This window comes from Malaclemys terrapin, chromosome 7, assembly GCF_027887155.1.
Source record: "Malaclemys terrapin pileata isolate rMalTer1 chromosome 7, rMalTer1.hap1, whole genome shotgun sequence".
Classification (NCBI taxonomy): Eukaryota; Metazoa; Chordata; order Testudines; family Emydidae; genus Malaclemys; species Malaclemys terrapin.
Window position 1 is genome coordinate 55482056 of NC_071511.1, and position 22432 is coordinate 55504487.

At 45.5% G+C, this 22432-nt stretch overlaps 1 protein-coding gene across 3 annotated transcripts in view; it reads left to right on the forward strand.

Moving 5' to 3' along the window:
• The window catches only part of ZSWIM8 (zinc finger SWIM-type containing 8), a 121200-nt gene that overhangs the window by 85232 nt on the left and 13536 nt on the right, over window positions 1-22432 (forward strand). For all 3 annotated transcript variants that reach the window (XM_054033779.1, XM_054033780.1, XM_054033781.1), the window contains 11 exons: window positions 791-922; window positions 3425-3604; window positions 5069-5252; window positions 5833-5931; window positions 6942-7066; window positions 10652-10886; window positions 13367-13519; window positions 14372-14594; window positions 14779-15068; window positions 16328-16551; window positions 16867-17349. In XM_054033779.1, coding sequence (XP_053889754.1) covers window positions 791-922; window positions 3425-3604; window positions 5069-5252; window positions 5833-5931; window positions 6942-7066; window positions 10652-10886; window positions 13367-13519; window positions 14372-14594; window positions 14779-15068; window positions 16328-16551; window positions 16867-17349 — 2328 coding nt within the window. The remainder of the gene's footprint in view (window positions 1-790; window positions 923-3424; window positions 3605-5068; window positions 5253-5832; window positions 5932-6941; window positions 7067-10651; window positions 10887-13366; window positions 13520-14371; window positions 14595-14778; window positions 15069-16327; window positions 16552-16866; window positions 17350-22432) is intronic.

Genomic DNA, 22432 nt, shown 5'->3' on the forward strand with positions numbered 1-22432 from the left:
TGAACAAAACTAACATATTTCTCCTAGCCTCGCTCTGGAACAGCTGAATTGCTGAAAATGTATTCCTCTTAGCCTGAGGCAGACACCCAATCAGGAAAATTTCAGCCCAAAAAGTTAGTTTGACAAAGTGACAAGCAAATGAAAACAGGGTCTTATAAAGATAAATGTCAGGCAATAGGTTGTGCTACCAGCCCCGTGTATCAAAACCTCAAAAGTATGCCTGGAACTTTGCAGATGAGTGGGAGGAGCTTATATCAAAGTAGACAGTGCACTGACGAAGGGATATTGGGATGCTGGGAAAGGGAGAGAAACAATTAATTATACACGTTGGTTTTGTTTTTAATTTTTGTTTGGGGTTTTTCCCCAGTCTATTCATAGACACTTAGATATCTATGAAGATCAGAAGGGGCCCCCATGATGATCTAGACTGACCTCCTGTATAATGCAGGCCACAGGACTTCACTGAATTGATTCCTGTTTGAACTAGAGCATACTGTTTAGAAAAATGTGCAATCTTGATGTAATTGCCTGTGTTAGTGCTTTGAGGGAAGGGGACTAGACCCCTTGGAAGCTGTGTTTTTGAGAAGCGCTGGAGAGCATGGTGGAGCTGTTCCAGGCAGAGGGACTGCATAACAGAAGGCAGGAACATGAGTGTTAGCTACAAATCTGATCTGAGATCTGTGTTTAACTCTGTCTTTAGTGACACCAAATAAGAAAGTGGGCAGGGTGGGGTTGACTCCAGCTGTGAGGCTCATGGACTAAATCTGATCCTCTATCCCTTTATTTTCAGATCCTCTTTGCCTGTGCAGAGGCTCTCTATGCACACGGATACAGTAATGAAGCATGCCGTCTGACTGTAGAACTGGCCAGGGACCTACTGGCCAACCCTCCAGATCTCAAGGTGGAGCAGCCCCCAACCAAGGTAGAGAGGTGCCCTTGTGAACAGAAGGGAGAATGGGGAGGAATACACAGGATTGCCAGACTCAAAAATCATGAGTCATACGGAAAAAGATCATGAAGTTTGCCCTAAAATCATGAGGTTAAAAATAATTATATTGTGTTTTGGTCTATATTTTGATTTTTTTTAACTCCCTCTGCCTGTTCACTGTGTCAAGGGCACAGAAACACTCAGGCAGCTGAACAGAATTTCACCATGCAGCAAGCCTCAGATGCAGTAACATTCGCTGGTGATTCCTCTTCTCTCTGCACAGGGCTGTGCCGGGCCTTGACCTGCCCTGCACCCCCTTTAGATCAGGTTTCTCTGGCTGTTCAGCATTTCACCTGAAAAGGGGCAATGGGTCCTTCAGCATGACTTGAAGGGACTTTCAGTCATCCCTACACTCACTAGGCCCAGCGCCTCACACAACCTTCCTCTCCCTGGCCTGCACTCCAGTGTTCTTGTCTGCCGGATGGGAACCACAATGAACAACTCCTACCAATGGTCCCTTGTGGATCTACACCTTCCATTGGAACAAAGCACTCAATTTAACATTGCTTTAAACATGCTTCCAGAGTGCAAATGTCACTGTGTGCTACATAATTAAATGCCAATACCAAAAATACGGCCTTGTTTTTCCATAGCCTTTCATTCGCTTCACTTACCTGGTCTTCATGGATTTTCCACACCTCTTCCGTATTTAAACCCTCTGTCTCTTCCTTTAGAACAGGCACCATTGCTTGGACCCTGAGAGAGCAAACTCCTCTGGAAATTGAGCACATGTTAACAATGCATTTTTAGTCTCTAGAGTTGTCTTCTAATGTGGTGGAAGCTTTGGGATCTTGGAGTAGAGAATTGGAAGTGGGAGGAAATGAGAAAGGAAAGAATGGCTGGGAATCCACATGGCATTAAGCAGACTCTGCTCGTCTTGGTGGTGTCCCTGCCATTGAAAGGGAAAAGGTTATAGAATCATAGAATATTAGGGTTGGAAGAGACCTCAGGAGGTCATCTAGTCCAATCCCCTGCTCAAAGCAGGATCAACACCAACTAATTCATTCCAGCCAGGGCTTTGTCAAGCCGGGCCTTAAAAACCTCTAAGGATGAAGATTCCCACCTCCCTAGGTAATACATTCCAGTGCTTCACCACCCTCCTAGTGAAATAGTGTTTCCTAATATCCAACCTAGACCTCCCCCACTGCAACTTGAGACCATTGCTCCTTGCTCTGTCATCTGCCACCGCTGAGAACAGCTGAGCTCCATCCTCTTTGGAACCCCCCTTCAGGTAGTTGAAGGATGCTATCAAATTCCCCCTCACTTTTCTCTTCTGCAGACTAAACAAGCCCAGTTCCCTCAGCCTCTCTTCGTAAGTCATGTGCCCTAGCCCCCTAATCATTTTCATTGCCGTCTGCTGGACTCTCTCCAATCTGTCCACATCCTTTCTGTAGTGGGGGGACCAAAACTGGATGCAGCATTCCAGATGTAGCTTCACCAGTGCCGAATAGAGGGGACTAATCACTTCCCTTGATCTGCTGGCAATGCTCCTACTAATGCAGCCCAATATGCCATTAGGCTTCTTGGCAACAAGGGCACACTGCTGACTCATATCCAGCTTCTCATCCACTAATCCCCAGGTCCTTTTTTGCAGAACTGCTGCTTAGCCAGTTGATCCCCAGCCTGTAGCGGTGCATGGGATTCTTCTGTCCCAAGTGCAGGACTCTGCACTTGTCCTTGTTGAACCTCATCAGATTTCTCTTGGCCCAATCCTCCAATTTGTCTAGGTCACTCTGAACCCTATCCCTACCCTCCAGCATATCTACTTCTCCCCCCAGCGTAGTGTCATCCACAAACTTGCTGAGGGTGCAATCCATCCCATCATCCAGATCATTAATGAAGATGTTGACCAAAACCGACCCCTGGGGCACTCCGCTTGATACCGTCTGCCAACTAGACATCGAGCCATTGATCACTACCGATTGAGCCCAACAATCTAGCCAGCTTTCTATCCACCTTATAGTCCATTCATCCAATCCATACTTTTTAAACTTGCTGGCAAGAATATAGTTATATAGTAATAGTTTGTCCAAGCCAGCATCCACCTGCTAAAGTGGTCCAATATTGGAAGAATTGGCTTAGTGAGGAGGCAGGAGCCCCCATTGCATTGTCATTTGAGGGAAAGGTAGACAGATGCTGTGGGGGAGGAGCCATCCATAACCAGTGGCAGTTGGAATTCTGCACCAAAAGGAGATAGTGTGCAAAATTGGGTCTGTTTCATCACCCAGAAACTGCTGGATTATGGAGGGGGACAGGGCAATAGGTAGAGCCAGGACAAAACAGTGCTTCCAAAATAATGGATGCGCGCTTTCCTCAGTGCACAGGTGGGGAGGAGCTCCTGCAGGCAGGAACCTAGGGGGAATCATTGGCACATCCTCACACTGCTGGGATCAATTCATTTCCTAACAAACCTGTTATGAACTACTCCTCTCACAGGGGAAGAAGAACAAGGTGTCGACCAGCAAGCAGACGTGGATGGCAACCAACACCCTGTCCAAAGCTGCATTCCTGCTGACTGTGCTGAGTGAGAGGCTGGAATACCACAACCTGGCCTTCCGCATTGGCATGTTTGCCCTGGAGCTACAGAGGCCTCCTGCCTCTACCAAGGCCCTGGAGGTATAAAGTGGTTCAGAAAGACTGTACGTGTGAGCAGCACCACACTGCTGGGGTTTCCCCCTTCATGCTCAAGTATTCCCCATTTGAGTTCTGTGCATCAGGTCCTGCCTTTAGGAGTTCTCTCAGAATTAGTCTACATAGAGCCAAGCAGGCACTGAGTGAGTCAGTGAGTGACCTAGAATTTTTGTAGCAAAGGTTACTCCTATGTTGAAGACACCTTGGGCTAAATCTGTGGGAGGAAATTCAGTGCTTGTCTACAGGAGAAAGTTGCAATTGTTTACTTTAAGAGGTAAACTTAAAATGATTTAATTAGACCAATGGAAAACCCTGTGTGGGCACTCTAAACTGATCTGAAATAAAGCCATTCTGGAGCTCCCCACAGGGTTTACACTGGTTTAACTAACTCATTTTAAATTCACACCTTAGGGTAAACTGGTGCAACTTTGTAGGCCATCACACTTGCCCATACTATGTATTTAGACACCTAAATGCATACACAACGGTAAGTACACAACTTCACACACTTTAACTAATGCCCATAGGCCGCCTTCTGTAAAAATGTGATCTGTTCAGACCTTGGTTTTGTGAGTTGCTGCTCCTGTCACTTTCTAACTAGCAAGATTGCAGAATCCCCTGAAGGTGCAGATATTACCAGGCTACTACTGAGGAATAAACTTGTTACCCTAAGGTTATCTACATTCATACTTAACAGTGTCTGTTGAGAAGATTAAATGTGGGTCTGGCATTCACCGGATGCGTAAGCTGGCATGGGAAACAATGCTTTAAAAATGGAAAGAATACTACAGTGGAGAAAAACACACTGTAATGCAACAATCTTTGTTCAGTGGAATATGTACTGGAATATTGTCCATTCCCCTCCTGGACAGTCCTTTCCTCCTCAGCTGTTGTATTGCACAAGGTAACATCCTTCTCTGTATCAGAGGGGTAGCTGTGTTAGTCTGAATCTGTAAAAAGCAACAGAGGGTCCTGTGGCACCTTTAAGACTAACAGAAGTATTGGGAGCATAAGCTTTCGTGGGTAAGAACCTCACTTCTTCAGATGCAAGTCTCTTCTCTGTAGGATTGGGAATGATCTACCTTTCTAGTGACCTATCTCGCTGGATGCTTCTCCATATGTCCTTGTGAAGACTGACCTTTTTTCCCCAACCAGACCTCAGAGTAATTGGTTGGAAAGGGAAGGTGAGGAGAAGGTTGTGTATAGAGTAAAGCAAGTCTATTAAACTTGCATGTCCTATGGGACGGCGTCCAGCTGGGCACCATCCTCACTATTGTCTCTGTGTGGGAGAAGGCAAGGAGTGGCATGAGATCAGTGGATTGTATACTAATGAATCAATAAAAACTATTTCAGGGTTATTCCTATATTAAATCATCTGCGTAGGACAAGATGGTTCTATGTCCAATGGTCTCTGATGGCTTCTTTTTGCTTCCTTGTGGATACCCTCAGGTGAAGCTGGCATACCAGGAATCTGAGATTGTGGCCTTGTTAAAGAAGATCCCTTTGGGCACTAATGAGATGAACACCATTCGAGGAAGGGCTGAAGAGCTGAGAGAAGGGACCTTGTGTGATTACCGCCCTGTCCTTCCTCTCATGCTGGCCAGCTTCATATTTGATGTCCTATGCACTCCAGGTAATGTCTCGGTTGGTATGTATGCAGAAGGGGCACGTTCCTAGACTTTGAACCTTGGGGACAAAAAGAAGCTTTCAGGGAAAATCTGCACTTCCCTTATGATGATTGCAGCCCTATTCTTACCTGTTCACCCTAAAGTTATACCTACTTCTGCTGTTCCCTCCACACTGGTATGGAGACTCTCTCTTCTTCAGTACTGACCTCCTTCCTAGCTCCCCTTTCATACAAAAGCATTGGGAATCTTATCACATTTCTGACCCATCTGTGTCCCTGTAAAATAATCACGGAGCCTTTAAATATATTTTTACGACCCCACTGCTGCGTCTGTTGGGGGAAACAAATACATTAACCATCAGAAAGAGAACTGGGCTTCCAAAACCATCCTGAAGCAGAGCTTGCTAGGGTTGGAGGGGTCCAGTTGAGGGAGAGAGAGAAAGCAGCAGACCTGTGCTATGACCTTAGGGCCGGAATGGTGGTTTGAAATGGGAGCACAAACCCCAGACAGATCCTAGAATACTTTCTGCTTTTTGGTCCTAGCTTCATATAGCTAGGCACTAACTGCCCTCTCCTGTCTCTCCAGTGGTTTCTCCGACAGGATCCAGGCCCCCAAGCCGTAATTGGAATAACGAAATGCCTGGAGATGAGGAACTTGGTTTTGAAGCAGCTGTTGCTGCTCTTGGTAAGAATCCAGCTCTTCCTCCACCTCAGAGGAGGAGGAGGGATTTTCTCATTCACATTCCGAATCCTGCCCCTTTTTGTGGAGTGAATTGGTGCCTGTTGACCTGGATTCAAATTTGGTGCAGAAGTGGAAGTGTTTTAGTGGGACATTGTCAGAGCTGGGGAGGGAATCTGGGACTGGGATAACAGGAGATCCTGTGTGCCAGGTGGGTCGTGGGAGAAATGCAGCTGAGAACTGAAATTGACAGGTGGGCTGTTAAAGGGGTTAGAGAGAGTGTTTTCAACCATCTTTGCTGCTATTTGGCCTGAAAGATTTGACAGCTAAGTATAGCTGGAGCCTGAACAGTGCAGAGATTAACAGGCAGTCAGTTCAGCAGGGGTTAAAACTTGACAATAAAAACCCAGTAGAATTACTCTGTGGGATACTCACTGTTAGCTCAGACTTTGCTCAAAATCTTCATGGGTGAGTTGCACAAAATTCCTGGCTTCCAATTCATGTGTTTTAGCATGGAAGTGGTGGTGTATATAGCAGGCTTGTGGTATTACGTACGTGAATTTAAAGTAGTGTATGCGTGGTGTTATCAGAACAATTTTCTCTCCACCACCTCCTCCCCAGAAGGAAAGATACACTGATGGTGTTTGAATGTTTGCTAAGTGGCTGCTGTAGAAACTGGAGGCGGCAAAGAGCATGAACAGTCTGAGTGTCTAGTATTCCACTTCCTTTGTCTCCAGGAAGGAGCCTCAGGCAGGCCTGCACATTCACCTTTTGGCCTGTCAGGATCAGGTTGCCCTGGCAGTTGCAGTGCAGACTTCTGGGACAGACTCCAGCTTTCATTCTCAAGGGCATAAACTATGTATAATGTCAACAAGCAAAATAGGACAAACTCTTTCCTTCATGACTAATAGGGGGAGATGAGCAAAAGGGTACAGGGAAAGAGGTAAAATGTATCCGATGCTCTTAAGCCTCTTGAATTCACTTGTCTCTGCATTTTTCTCTTCTTGGCCCTGCAGGCATGAAGACGACTGTGAGTGAAGCAGAGCACCCTCTTCTGTGCGAAGGAACCCGAAGAGAGAAGGGTGATCTTGCTCTAGCTCTGATGATCACATACAAAGATGACCAGTCTAAACTGAAAAAGGTGTGTCCCTTTAAGTGATCAGAGCTGAATTACCCTGTGTCATATCCCACTCATGGCCTTGGGGCTGCATTGTATTGCTTATATTATCCTTCCAATGCAAAATCTGAGTGCATAGCGTACTTTACTCTGCAGAGGCATAATTTCCAAGGGGTTCCTAAATTCCAGCATGGCAGCACACATCTCTCACACTTAGTTCTCGTTCGCTACATATGATCTCTCCCTTCATCCATTAGGATGCTGTCGCCTGTGCCCTTGGATTTTCAGGGTAGTTCTGTATCTGCCCTGGATGCTGGCTCACTTTTGCCCCAGGGATATTGGCCTGCATTCTTTGCCTTGCCAAAGTGTTAGTCCTGTGTTCTTTGAGGTATTGGGCTCTGTTTTACATGTTGTCCTAGTGCCAGTCCACTTTGCCCTGTGACCTGGGTGCCTGTATAGAAAATTGTAACCAACATTTTACTTCATACAATAGAACCTCAGAGTTACGAACACCTGGGGAATGGAGGTTGTTCGTAACAGTGAAATGTTTGTAACTCTGAACAAAACTATATGGTGGTTCTTTCAAAAGTTTACAATTAGTATAACTTTGAAACTTTGCTGGGCAGAAGAAAAATGCTGCCTTTAACCATCTTAATTTAAATGAAACAAGCACAGAAACAGTGTTCTTACTTTGTCAAATCTTTTTTTAAACTTTCCCCTTTTTAAAAAAAAACCTCTGCTGCTACCTGATAGCTTCTGCTTCCAAATGAGGTGTGTGGTGTGATGGGTTGGATCACAGAAACCCTGTTGGGAACTGCCAACTGATGTGCCAAGACTACTTCTGCCCCTGCTTTCCCTGCCAGCTCGGGACTCCAGCAACCTGTCTTGTTAAGCAAACATGCTAGTCTGCTCCAGCACAGACCCACGTGCCCCAAAGCTGCAGACTTAACTGAAAGCAACTTACAGAAGTTTTCTGTCTTTAACACTCAGATGCCCAACTCCCAATGGGGTCTAAACCCCAAATAAATCCATTTACCTTGTATAAAGCTTATACAGGGTAAACTCATAAATTGTTCACCCTCTATAACACTGATAGAGAGAAAGACATGCATAGCTGTTCCTCTCCCCCCCACCCCCGCCTCCCCCCATGGCTTTAATACATACTCTGGGTTAGTTAATAAGTAAAAAGTGATTTTATTAAATACAGAAAGTAGGATTTAAGTGGTTCCAAGTAGTAACAGACAGAACAAAGTGAATTACCAAGTAAAATAAAATAAAACATGCCAGTCTAAGCCTGATACAGCAATAAAACTGAATACAGATAATATCTCACCCTCAGAGATGTTTCAATAAGTTTCTTTCACAGACTGGATGCCTTCCTAGTGTGGGCACAATCCTTTCCCCTGGTACAGCCCTTGTTCCAGCTCAGGTGGCAGCTAGGGGATTTCTCATGATGGCTCCCTAATTTGTTCTGTTCCACCCACTTATACATCTTTTGCATAAGGTGGGAATCCTTTGGTCCTTTCTGGGTTCCCTCCCCCCTCCTTCTCAATGGAAAAGCACCAGGTTAAAGATGGATTCCAGTTCAGGTGACATGATTACATGTCACTGTAAGACTTCATTACCCACTTGCCAGCACACACATATACAGGAAGACTTACAAGTAAAACAGAGCCATCTATAGACAATTGTCCTGGTTAATGGGAGCCATCAAGATTCCAAACCACCATTAATGGCCCACACTTTGCATAATTACAATAGGCCCTCAGAGTGTATTTTTTATTTCTAGTTTCAGATACAAGAATGATACATCTATACAAATAGGATGACCACACTCAGTAGATTATAAGCTTTGTAATGATACCTTACAAGAGACCTTTTGCATGAAGAGTATTCCAGTTACATTATGTTCATACTAGTTAGCATATTTTCATAAAATCATATAGAGGGCAACGTCACATGGTTGACCAGTCAGTTTGTAACTCTGGTGTTCGTAACTCTGAGGTTCTACTGTAATATATCCCAACTCAGCTGCATGTGTATACGTGTATATCTTATTTGCACTTGGAAGGACATAATTTTGGAGAACAATTAAAGAATTGCTGATTCTGCATGAAAAACTTTGAAGCCCATTCTATTGCGAGACAATTCTATTCTTCTAGAGTATTTTCAGTATTCTTCTACCTTCTTAAAGAGTTTGCCTGTTCTGCTGCTCTTTCCCCTATTTCATGTTACAATCCTCTGCCTGTGGCATTGCCAGTAATCTAGACATTAATTCACTGAGACATCAAAATTGGTTACTTTTGTGTGAATGAACAACACAAATGGACAAATTCTTAAAACCCAGATTGTTTTCATGCAAATGTTCCCTAGTAATAAAAATAGAAAAGTGAGGATCAGAAACTATTGTTAAAGAATAATAGAGTGCATTTCTCTAGTATATAGAAGTCTCAAAGGCCTTTCAACACTTCTGTACAGTAGGTCTGTATTTTACAGTTAGAGAAACTGAAGCACAAAAGTGTAATGACTTGGCCAAGGTCACCCAGTGAGTCTGTGGCAGAACTGTGAATAGAACCCAGATCTCATGGCTCCCAGTTCTGTGATTTAACCACCCGATGAGAATCAGAATTGTTTCTATATTGAATGTTGGAGGGGTCATTGGCTTTTTAAGATGCGTGTAAATGGAGAAGGAGCAGTCGGTACCATTTGAGTCTACCCTTCCAGAATAGTGCAGTCATGTGAGTATGGAACCTGTCTGGCTGATCTCAGAGCCTGCTTTTCCTAAAGGAGCTGAAAAGGACCTAGGGGTTACAGTGGACAAGAAGCTGGATATGAGTCAACAGTGTGCCCTTGGTGCCAAGAAGGCCAACGGCATTTTGGGCTGTATAAGTTGGGGCATTGCCAGCAGATTGAGGGACGTGATCATTCCCCTCTATTCAACACTGGTGAGGCCTCATCTAGAGTACTGTGTCCAGTTTTGAGCCCCACACTACAAGAAGGATGTGGAAAAATTGGAAAGAGTCCAGTGGAGGGCAACAAAAATGATTAGGGGGCTGGAACACATGACTTATGAGGAGAGGCTGAGGGAACTGGGATTGTTTAGTCTGCAGAAGAGAAGAATGAAGGGGGATTTGATAGCTGCTTTCAACTACCTGAAAGGGGGTTCCAAAGAGGATGGATCTAGACTGTTCTCAGTGGTACCAAATGACAGAACAAGGAGTAATGGTCTCAAGTTGCAGTGGGGGAGGTTTAGGTTGGATATTAGGAAAAACTTTTTCACTAGGAGGGTGGTGAAGCATTGGAATGGGTTACCTGGGGAGGTGGTGGAATCTCCTTCCTTAGAGGTTTTTAAGGTCAGGCTTGACAATGCCCTGGCTGGGATGATTTAGTTGGGGATTGGTCCTGCTTTGAGCAGGAGGTTGGACTAGATGACCTCCTGAAGTCCCTTCCAACCCTGATATTCTATGACATGTATTTTCTTGACACTCTTGTCTAACAGAATTTATTTTCCCCCAGTAAGAAACTGAATTAGTACCTTGCCTGTATCCTTTGGGATAATGGGTGTTCTCTCACTCTGCCTCTAACCCAATTTTTCTCCCCCTATTAAAGATTTTAGACAAACTGCTAGACAGAGAGAGCCAAACACACAAGCCACAGACTCTGAGTTCCTTCTACTCATCCAGCAAGCCCACAGTAGCCAATCAGAAATCTCCTTCCAAACATGCTGCCCAATCCACCACAGCTATCCAGCAGCTTCCAGGGACGTCGGTCACTCAGCAAGCAGGTGTAACCACTGCAGTCCAGAGCAGTCCTTCTGAAAGCTTTGTGGAGAAGAGTGCACAGGGTAAGAGATCTGCTGTTCCAGTGGGATCATGCAGAATGCCCTGTCTTTACTGACAGGAAGGGAAACTAAAGTACTTGTTCCTTTTGGGAGGAGGCCAGGGCTGATTTGTGTATGGTCTGGATAATCGACTGTCACTGAACTCCTTCATCTATTGTACCTCGCTCCTAGGGTAAAACCCACTTCAAGCATTTCTGTCCACTCTGGTATTACAGAACAATTCACTCAACTCTTCAAGCTTCCCGTCTCTAGAGAGCAAATGGTAAACTGGTTCCTGATTCATTGTAAAAGAGATTACTCTAGTAACGTCTTTTATGTCGGTATTGCAATGCTGTGGAGTTACCAAAAAAACCCTATGTACAGCTTCAGGGGCATCTGTGACATCAACAAACTAGAATAGCAAACTAGATGAGAGTGGGAAGTAAAGGTGAAAGGGAGTTAACTGTGGGAGAGAAGCATAAATTCCCCTCCCTGAAGTTTGTTTCCCCAGGTGCTCTGTGTCCTTGCTTTAATGGCAAACGTCACATGACATGTATGGGAATGGCAAGCAGTGCAAGAGAGATGTTCCCTTCTAACTTCTTCCTACCAACACATGATTTGAGGACTTCAATGGCTCAGACACAGGTTTGATACAGGAGTGGGTGAGTGAGATTCTGTGGCCTGCGTTGTGCAGGAGGTCAGACTAGATGATCATAATGGTCCCTTCTGACCTTAAAGTCTATGATTCTATAGCTGGAGACTATAGCAATAGCTACAGGAAAGGTTCCTGGAGCATTTCCATTCTAAACCCCTGGCTTCAGCTGCATGGAACTCTCTGAAAGTTTGAGCTGTTAAACTGAACCGTTCTAAGCCTGATCTCTGACAATGGTTTTTTTAACTTTGAAGGAAAACAGTTCATTGATTGTGAACAAAAGGAATTAGAAAAATACATTTTGCTCCCCTTTATTTAAAAAAAAAGGTCTTGACCTTTCTTTGAGCAGCTAAAACTGCTGGGGCAGGAAGTTTAGCATGGAAATAAATCTTGGTTGGCTGCAAAAGTACAAGCTGTCCCCTCTAAGTGTGACACGATGGCTGCATCCCCCAGGAGCTTGGGGGGAGGCATTGTCTCTCTGTGCTCTTGCTGGGACACTGCAGTTCTGTGCAGTCCCATTGCAAGGCTGAGGCTTAATGCCACAATTTGTCCTCAAGTTTTGAGTGGCAGAAGTGTTTTGCTGGGTCTTGTGGAAAAACTTCATGGCTCAGTAAACTTTAAGTGCTGAGTGTGATTTTTTTTTTTTTTTCCATGTGACCCCGTGGAAGCCTGACACCACTGGAAACATTATGCATATCTGTAGCTTTACCTCTTCTGCATATGCATTACAGTATAGTATAGTTTTTAATTACATGACCATGTACTAATTGCTGTATTTTCCCCCTACAACCTTATTTATACATGATGAGGAAACAGCTTAAATGGCTTGCCCAAAACCCCATAATAGGTCAGTGTCAGAGCCAGGAGTAGAATTCAGTCTACCTCCCTTCAGTATTGGTTCTTAACCACTAGATCATCTTTTCTTTAATTGCTAAATTAGAAACTCAGCGATTTTGACACTCCTGTGTTTCTTTCATTTGCATGTCCTAGCAACCCTATCCTGATTCTCAGCTAATACAGTCCCATGTGTTCTGATTCTGTCTTTACAGGAAAAGAATCTTCAAGAACATTTTTGGAAAATAAGTGATTATTTAATACTAGCAGTGTCTTTAAAAAAGAATTGTGAGAATTTAAAAAGACATTAAAACCTCTTTGTTTAAAGCTCTTCTAATGTAAAACCCTCTTATTTTTTTTTCTTTTTAAACAGCCCCACAAGAATATTCTGTTTTTTAGGGACCTTTTAGTATGAAGACTTAGCCTAAGGATGTAGGAATACTGTAACTGAAAGCTTAAGAGAATTCATTATCGATGTGCTACCACTGTAATGTAAGAAGGGATCATTTGGATTTTCCTTGGCAGTTGCAATTGGGACAAGTGACCTTTTAAGAGTCGCTTCTAGAAACAACTCTTTTCCTGTTGTATGCTGAATCCTGGCCTTCGCTTATTGGAAATGTCCTGCTCTTCTTCTGAAGAACATGAGGGGCAGGTGAAGGTGGACAGGGCAGGACCTGAAACACAATGTAAAGTGTATTCACTCTCAGTCTGGGGCAGGATTATGTATGTGGAACTCAGATAAAAATACCAGAGTACCCTGTCTTAACTCGACTGAGGAGTAAACCTGTACATGTAAAAGCCAGCTGTGCTTTTAGTACCCATCTCCTAGGATGAGAAAAGGGGGATCTGTATCAAAATCCAGGTCTGGCAGATTATCCTTCACCTGGCTGCATTTCTTTTGAGCAAGAGAAGCCGCGTTTATGCCTTTACAAAGGCATGGTAGTGTTCAGAGACATCTGGCTTCACATACGTTTCAAGACTTGTTTCATTGTCTCTTGCTGCTTTCCCGTTTGTCCAGAGAGCTCTCAGAGGTCTCCTTGCGAGCCGCCTGGGGAGTCCACTGTCGTGAAACAGGAGGGGAAGGTTCCCAGTCGTCTGGCCCTTGGAAGTCGAGGTGGATACAATGGGAGATGCTGGGGCTCACCTGTCAGGCAGAAGAAGAAACACACAGGTAGCTGTGCTAGGCCCTCTGCAGGGACAAACCAGTTCACCCACCATTCCACTCTCTTGTCAGTCTCTCCCCTCAGTGAAAAAAGCAGTTCTTGTCTGTCTGAAAGCTCTTTGGGATGGGGACACACGTCTTGCCCTGTAAAGTCCCTTGTGTTTAACACTAGCTGTGTTCTGGCTAGCGAATTAGGTATGTTGGAACTGAATGGGTGCATTGTTTCCATGGTGCCCCCAGCTCCTGCTGGCCCAGGGAGCAGGGCACCATGATTTTGGGCTCTGTGCCAAACTCAGATATGCTGCCACTGGCTCACTGGCTGAGTTACCCCTGCTTTCTGCTGCTTTCTGTGGGGACTGGGTGTGTTTGGGGGTAAGTTGCCTTGGGATTGCGGGTGGGGAACTCTTCTGTTTAAATTGGATGGGATGTTAAATATCGTATATACAATGGGGACGTTGTACTGCACTATTTCGATAAAACCATAAAATAAATACGCAGTCTGCTGGGCTTGGTGGTTGATATGTACAATTGCTTCGATTCTCGTCATCAAAATGTACCAAAGATCTATGTGGAGTGCGCGTGGCAGGGAAATGTGTGCAACAGGCTTCCCTTCCCCGTCTGTCGGGACGCTGTGGACTTCTCTGTATTTTGAAACTACAAAATCAGTGCAGGGTTGGTTGGATGAACTGGCCAGTTTTGTCTATGAATGTACATTCCAGTTGTAGTTTGCAAAGAAATGAAACCCTCCTCAGCTGTTTACACTGCCTGTGGTGTGAATGGCTTGGAACCTGTTCAGGTGTGCAATGGTCCTGGAGAGGAGCTTGCCCGTTGACCTGCCCTTTGTTGTCTGTGGTGTTGTAGGCATGGCCAGTATTGACAGCAGTGCTCCCGAAACCACCTCTGACAGCTCTCCAACCCTCAGTCGTCGGCCCCTTCGTGGGGGATGGGCAGCCACCTCCTGGGGCAGAGGACAGGACAGTGACAGCATCAGCAGCTCATCCAGTGACTCACTGGGCTCATCGTCCTCGAGTGGCAGCAGGAGAGCCAGTGGTGGAGCACGTGCAAAGACTGTGGAAGTTGGCAGGTAAGATCCACTTTCCTCCCTCAGTACATGACACCTCGTGGCTTCCTTGGTCCGGAGTCAAGTGTGTACACGGGCATGTGTACATCTGTGGAGTGCCTGCTGGTGAGAGCTCGCTGAGCCTGAAGAGAAGAGCTCTGTGAGTGCTTGCTCCTGTCCAAGTGGCTCCTGTATCTTGTCATTCCAGGTATAAAGGGAGGCGGCCGGAAAGCCATGCACCTCACGTCCCAAACCAACCCTCGGAAGCAGCTGCTCACTTCTACTTTGAACTGGCCAAGACCGTTCTTATCAAGGCGGGTGGAAACAGCAGTACCTCCATCTTCACTCATCCCTCTTCCAGTGGTGGACACCAGGGGCCCCACCGCAACCTCCATCTCTGCGCCTTCGAGATTGGGCTCTATGCACTAGGGCTGCACAACTTTGTGTCTCCCAACTGGCTCTCTCGAACCTACTCCTCCCACGTCTCTTGGATCACAGGTTAGGGCAGCATTACTAGGGTTCTCTTTATCTGGTGGGGTGGGGAGCTTGATCTTAGTAACATCACTGCTGAGACACCGAGGCACACAGCTGCAGCCTGCCATGGACAGCTGCACACACCAGGTGGCAAGGATTTGCAAAGGCGGTGCTTACTACAGCTTGGGGAGGATTCCGGTGCCAATACCTGCTTCTTGACTTTGCACCATAACCAGCTGCAATGCTCAGAAGTCTCTGGGCAAGGTGGGGGCCCATAGGATTATCTTAATGGGATAGGGCCTCTCTGAGGATCTCTGCTGATGAGAGACACTTGCAAAGCATTGTTGTGGCTGAGCGTGTTGGAGACTTTGACCTTCCTCCTCTACCCCATTACACTCAGACTAGCTTCCCCCCTGTGGCTTGGAGAGCTCAGATAGCCGTAGTGGAAAGCTAAAGGAATGTTTATGAATTTCTCATATAAGGAAAAATTAGTTCCCTTTTCTCAGGCTGGAATATCCCCCAAGCCCTCTACAAGTGTCTGACTCCTTCCTGTGCATTAGCATACATTCAGGCATTCTCCAGGTCATCTAAGGGGAATGTTAATCCAGTGGCAGTGGGGGACACTTGGCTAGCTTATCCTGTTGCTGCCTTCCATCTTCCCCCTGTAGACAGTGCTCTGGCCTACCATGCCTGACTTGCTGGTCGAGCAGCTGCACAGAGCTGTCTCTAGGATTCCGCAGTGCTACTGTGTCACTACTAGCATGATGCAAGAGCGTGAGCTCCCTGCTTATTCAAGGCCCTGCCTTTGCCAGTCGGACATGAAGCTTGAGGAGAGCACTTGGGTTCCACCTGCCTTCCCCAAGGGGTCTTGTACTTTGGGAAATTCCAGGCTTCTCTCCCTGCAGAGCCATGGCGTCTCTAACCTTAACCCTCCTGATAATATCCAATGGCTGGAAGTGGAGACGAGACACATTCAGACTGGAAGCAAGGTGCACATTTTTAATCATTGGAACAGTTTACCGAAAGGCGTGGTGGATTCGCCAGCACTGACAATTTTAAAATCCAGACTGGATGTTTTTCTAACAGATCTGCTCTAGGGATGATTTGGGGGCAGTCTCTGGCCTGTGCTATACAGGGGGTCAGACTAGGTGAGCCCAATGGTCCCTTCTGGCCTTGGAGTTGATGGGTCTATGATTCTCCCCAGAAGAGCTGATTGGTGCTGTGATTGAGTCTGTGGAGGATGGTGTGTGATGCTCGTCCTTCTCTTCCCCTCTGGTTACTAGGGCAGGCCATGGAGATTGGCAGCGCAGCCTTGAACATTCTGGTGGAGTGTTGGGATGGACACTTGACTCCTCCGGAAGTGGCATCATTGGCAGACAGGGCTTCAAGGGCCAGGGACTCAAACATGGTGCGAGCAGCTGCTGAACTGGCACTCAGCTGCCTGCCCCATGCCCATGCCTTGAACCCAAACGAGATCCAGAGGGCCCTGGTGCAGTGCAAGGAGCAGGTGAGCATCGCTTCCTGGGGGCAGTCTGACCTCCAAAGGTCCTGGACATGCCAGGGAGTCAGCTGGTATCAGTGGGATTGGCTCCTCCCTGCCTTGTGAAGACAGAGTAACACAGCACTGATTTCAGTGCTGCATTATAGAGATTTCTCCTATCCTTTGTGGGCAGTCCCTGGTTATTATCCTGCTGGCTGGCTGCTTTGGGCAGCATTGGCCATTCTGAGGCATGTTGCAGTTCTTGGTATCTTACCTGCTGCAGTTTTCTCCTATCCCTCATGCTGTTGGGTTTGTTTTCTCCACTCTCTGCCCCCTTCTCAGGATAACTTGATGCTGGAGAAGGCCTGCATGGCCGTGGAAGAGGCAGCCAAAGGAGGTGGGGTGTACCCAGAAGTCTTGTTTGAAGTGGCACACCAGTGGTACTGGCTCTATGAACAGACTGTTGGTGGGACCCCGGCGCAGAGAGAAGGAGCCACTGGTTGCAGCGCGAGTGGTGCCCGGGCAGGCTCTGAAGCAGTGCGCGGATTGACAGACAGCAGGGTGACTGCTGAGCCCACCACTGTGACAGTGGCAGCTGCAGTGACAGCAGCAGCCACAGTAGTGCCGGTGATCTCTGTGGGGTCAACTATCTACCAGCAGCATACGATGGCTGGGCCGGCAATGGCACATGCACACACCCAGGGCCTGCACCCCTACACTACTCTCCAGACCCATATACCCTGTAACCCCCAGTATATTGGACACCCAATCCAGCACATGCCACGCCCAGCAGTCTTCCCTGTGCCTGGCTCAGCGTACCCCCAGGTGAGTCACCATCAGTGGCCTGGTGTTCTATAGATAATCCTCTGTGTTCGTGATAACCTAGCTCAGCTTCTTCGAGAGGGAACATAGTCTAGTGGGGTGAGCTTGGGGTGGGAACCAAGATCTCTAGAGCTCCAGTCTCAGCTCTGCCACTGATTCACTTAGTGGTCTTGGCAAGTCACTTCATGTCTCTAACCCAGCTTTCCCATCTGTAAAGCAGATTTATTTACTTACCTCCCAGGGGTGGGTAATGCATGTAAAGCAACTTGAGAACATTAAGTGTAGTATTAGCTTTTGGCATTACAACTGTATTGCTATAGTGCCCAGAGTATGCTAGGCACACTACAGAAATGTCCCATCCCTGAAGAGTTGGCAGTCTAGGCAGCAGAGGTGTAGGGAGGAGGGCGTTAGATTTATTAGGAACTGGGTAAACTTTTGGGAAAGGGGGAGCCTATATAGGACGGATGGGCTCCACCTACACCAAAATGAAACCAGATTGCTGGCGCTTAAAAAGGTCGTAGAGCAGTTTCTAAACTAAGGGCTGGGGGAAAGCCGACAGGTGTGGAGGAGCACATCGTTCGGACAGAGACATCCGTTAGGGGAGGATCTATTAATGGAGATTCTCTATGTTCTAGTAAGGAGGAGAGTATGGAAGATAAAATACAGGTAGGAGAAAAAGTCTCATTCAATTACATCGGTAATGGGTGGCAGCTAAAAAGTGACAAGATTTTAAAGTGCTTATATACCAGTGCTAGAAGTCTAAATAATAAGATGGGTGAACTAGAGTGTCTCGTATTAAATACATATATATTTATTGATATAATAGGCATCACAGAAACTTGGTGGAATGAGGATAATCAATGGGATTTGTACCAGGGTACAAAATATATCGGAAGGACAGAACACATCGTACTGGTGGGGGAGTGGCACTATATGTGAAAGAAAGCGTAGAATCAAATGAAGTAAAAATCTTAAATGAACCAAATTGTACCATAGAATCTCTATGGATACTAATTCCATGCTCGAATAATAATAATATAGCAGTAGGGATATATTACCGACCACCTGACCAGGATGGTGATAGTGACTGTGAAATGCTCAGGGAGGTTAGAGAGGCTATTAAAATAAAAAACCTCAATAATAATAATAATAATGGGGGATTTCAACTATCCCCATATTGACTGTTTATGTATCGCCTCAGGAGGGGATGCAGAGATAAAGTTTCTTGACACCTTAAATGACTGCTTTTTGGAGCAGCTAGTCCTGGAACCCACAAGAGGAGAGGCAATTCTTGATTTAGTCCTAAGTAGAGCAAAGGATCAGGTCCAAGAGGTGAATATAGCTGGACTGCTTGGTAATAGTGACCATAATATAATTAAATTTAACATCCCTGTGGCGGGGAAAACACCACAGCAGTTCAACACTGTAGCATTTAATTTCAGTAAGGGGAACTACACAAAAATGAGGTTAGTTAAACAAAAATTAAAAGGTACAATACCAAAAGTAAAATCCCTGCAAACTGTATGGAAACTTTTTAAAGACACCATAATAGAGGCTTAACTTAAATGTATACCCCCAAATTAAAAAACATAGTAAGCATAGTAACTCATGGCGATCGGGGGAGGTCCCAGATGACTGGAAAAAGGCTAATGTAGTGCCCATCTTTAAAAAAGGGAAGAAGGAGGATCCGGGGAACTACAGGCCAGTCAGCCTCACCTCAGTCCCTGGAAAAATCATGGAGCAGGTCCTCAAGGAAACAATTATGAAACATTTAGAGGAGAGGAAAGTGATCAGGAACAGTCAGCATTGATTCACGAAGGGGAAGTCGTGCCTGACTAACCTAATTGCCTTCTATGATGAGGTAACTGGCTCTGTGGATGAGGGGAAAGCAGTGGATGTGTTATTCCTTGACTTTAGCAAAGCTTTTGATACCGTCTCCCACAGTATTCTTGCCGCCAAGTTAAAGTAGTATGGGCTGGATGAATGGACTGTAAGGTGGATAGAAAGCTGGCTAGATCGTCGGGCTCAACGGGTAGTGATCAATGGCTCCATGTCTAGTTGGCAGCCGGTTTCAAGCGGAGTGCCCCAAGGGTCGGTCCTGGGGCCGGTTTTGTTTAATATCTTTATTAATGATCTGGAGGATGGTGTGGACTGCACTCTCAGCAAGTTTGCAGATGACACTAAACTAGGAGGCGTGATAGATACACTAGAGGGTAGGGATCGGATACAGAGGGACCTAGACAAATTAGAGGATTGGGCCGAAAAAAACCTGATGAGGTTCAACAAGGACAAGTGCAGAGTCCTGCACTTAGGACGGAAGAATCCCATGCACTGCTACAGACTAGGGACCGAATGGCTAGGTAGCAGTTCTGCAGAAAAGGACCTAGGGGTCACAGTGGACGAGAAGCTGGATATGAGTCAACAGTGTGCTCTTGTTGCCAAGAAGGCTAACGGCATTTTGGGCTGTATAAGTAGGGGCATTGCCAGCAGATCGAGGGACGTGATCGTTCCCCTTTATTCGACATTGGTGAGGCCTCATCTGGAATACTGTGTCCAGTTTTGGGCCCCACACTACAAGAAGGATGTGGAAAAATTGGAAAGAGTCCAGCGGAGAGCAACAAAAATGATTAGGGGTCTGGAGCACATGACTTAGGAGGAGAGGCTGAGGGAACTGGGATTGTTTAGCCTCCAGAAGAGAAGAATGAGGGGGGATTTGATAGCAGCCTTCAACTACCTGAAGGGGGGTTCCAAAGAGGATGGAGCTCGGCTGTTCTCAGTGGTGGCAGATGACAGAACAAGGAGCAATGGTCTCAAGTTGCAGTGGGGGAGGTCCAGGTTGGATATCAGGAAAAACTATTTCACTAGGAGGGTGGTGAAACACTGGAATGCGTTACCTAGGGAGGTGGTGGAGTCTCCTTCCTTGGAGGTTTTTAAGGCCCGGCTTGACAAAGCCCTGGCTGGGATGATTTAGCTGGGAATTGGTCCTGCTTTGAGCAGGGGGTTGGACTAGATGACCTCTTGAGGTCCCTTCCAACTCTGATATACTATGATTCTATGATTCATAGTAAGAGAACCAAAAAAGTACCACCGTGGGTAAACAACGAAGTCAAAGAAGCAGTGAAAGGCAAACAGACATCCTTTAAAAAGTGGAAGTTAAATCCCAATGAGGAAAATAGAGAGGAGCATAAACTCCGGTAAATGAAGTGTAAAAATATAATTAGGAAGGCCAAAAAAGAATTTGAAGTACAAGTAGCCAAAGGCTCAAAAAGTAATTGTAAAATTTTTTAAGTATATCAGAAGCAGGAAGCCTGCTAAATAACCAGTGGGGCGACTGGACGATCGAGATGTTAAAGGAACACTCAAGGACGGTAAGGTCATTGCGGAGAAACTAAATGAATTCTTTGCATCGGTCTTCATGGCTGAGGATGTGAGGGAGATTCCCAAACCTGAACCGTTCTTTTTAGGTGACAAATCTGAGGAACTGTCCCAGATTGAGGTGTCATTAGAGGAAGTTTTGGAGCAAATTGATAAACTAAACAGTAATAAGTTACCAGGACCAGATGGTGTTCACCCAGGAGTTCTGAAGGAACTCAAATGTAAAATTGCAGGACTACTAACTATCATTTAAATCAGCTTCTGTACCAAATCACTGGAGGACAGCTAATGTGACGTCAATTATTAAAAAGGGCTCCAGAGGTGACCCCAGCAATTACAGGCCAGTAAGCCTGACTTCAGTACCGGGCAAACTGGTTGAAACTGTAGTAAAGAACAAAATTGTCATATACACAGATTAACATAATTTGTTGGGGATGAGTTAACATGGTTTTTGTAAAGGGAAATCATGCCTCACCAATCTACTAGAATTTTTTGAGGGGGTCAACAAGCATGTGGACAAGGGGAATCCAGTGGATAGAGTGTACTTAGATTTTCAGAACGCCTTTGACAAGGTCCCTCACCAAAGGCTATTAAGCAAAATAAGCAGTCATGGGATAAGAGGGAAGGTTCTCTCATGGATTGGTAACTGGTTAAAAGATAGGAAACAAAGGGTAGGAATAAATGGTCAGTTTTCAGAACGGAGAGAGGTAAATAGTATTGTCCCCCAGGGGTCAGTACTGGGCCCAGTCCTATTTAGCATGTTCATAAATTATCTGGAAAAAGTGAGGTGGCAAAATTTGCAGATAATACAGAACTACTCAAGGTAGTTAAGTCCCAGGCAGACTGCGAAAAGCTACAAAAGGATCTCACAAAACTGGGTGACTGGGCAACAAAATGGCAGATGAAATTTAATGTTGATAAATGCAAAGTAATGCACATTGGAAAACATAATCCCAACTATACACATAAAATGATGGGGTCTAAATTAACTGTTACCACTCAAGAAAGAGATCTTGGTGTCATTGTGGATAGTTCTCTGAAAACATCCAGTCAATGTGCAGCGGCAATCAAAAAAGCAAACAGAATGATGGGACTCATTAAGAAAGCGATAGATAATAAGACAGAAAATATCATATTGCCTCTATATAAATCCATAGTATGCCCACATCTTGAATAGTGCATGCAGATATGGTCACCGCATCTCAAAAAAGATATATTGGAATTGGAAAAGGTTCAGAAAACGGCAACAAAAATGCTTAGGGTTATGGAACGGCTTCCATATGAGGAGAGATTAATAAGACCGGAACTTTTCAACTTAGTGAAGAGATAACTAAGAGGGAGTATGACAGATGTCTATAAAATCATGACTGGTGTGGAGAAAGTGAATAAGGAAGTGTTTTTTACCCCTTCACATAACACAAGAACCAGGGGTCACCCAGTGAAATTAACTTTAAACAAACAAAAAGAAAGTACTTCACGCAATGCACAGCCAACCTGTGGAATTCGTTGCCAGGGGATGGTGTGAAGGCCAAAAGTATAACTGGGTTCCAAAAGGAATTAGATGTGTTCGTGGAGGATAGGTCCATAAGTGGCTGTTAGCCAAGATGGTCTGGGATGTAACCCCATGCTCTGGGTATCCTTAAACCTCTGACTGCTAGAAACTGGGACTGGATGACGGGGGCATCACTCAAAATTGCCCTGTTCTGTTTAT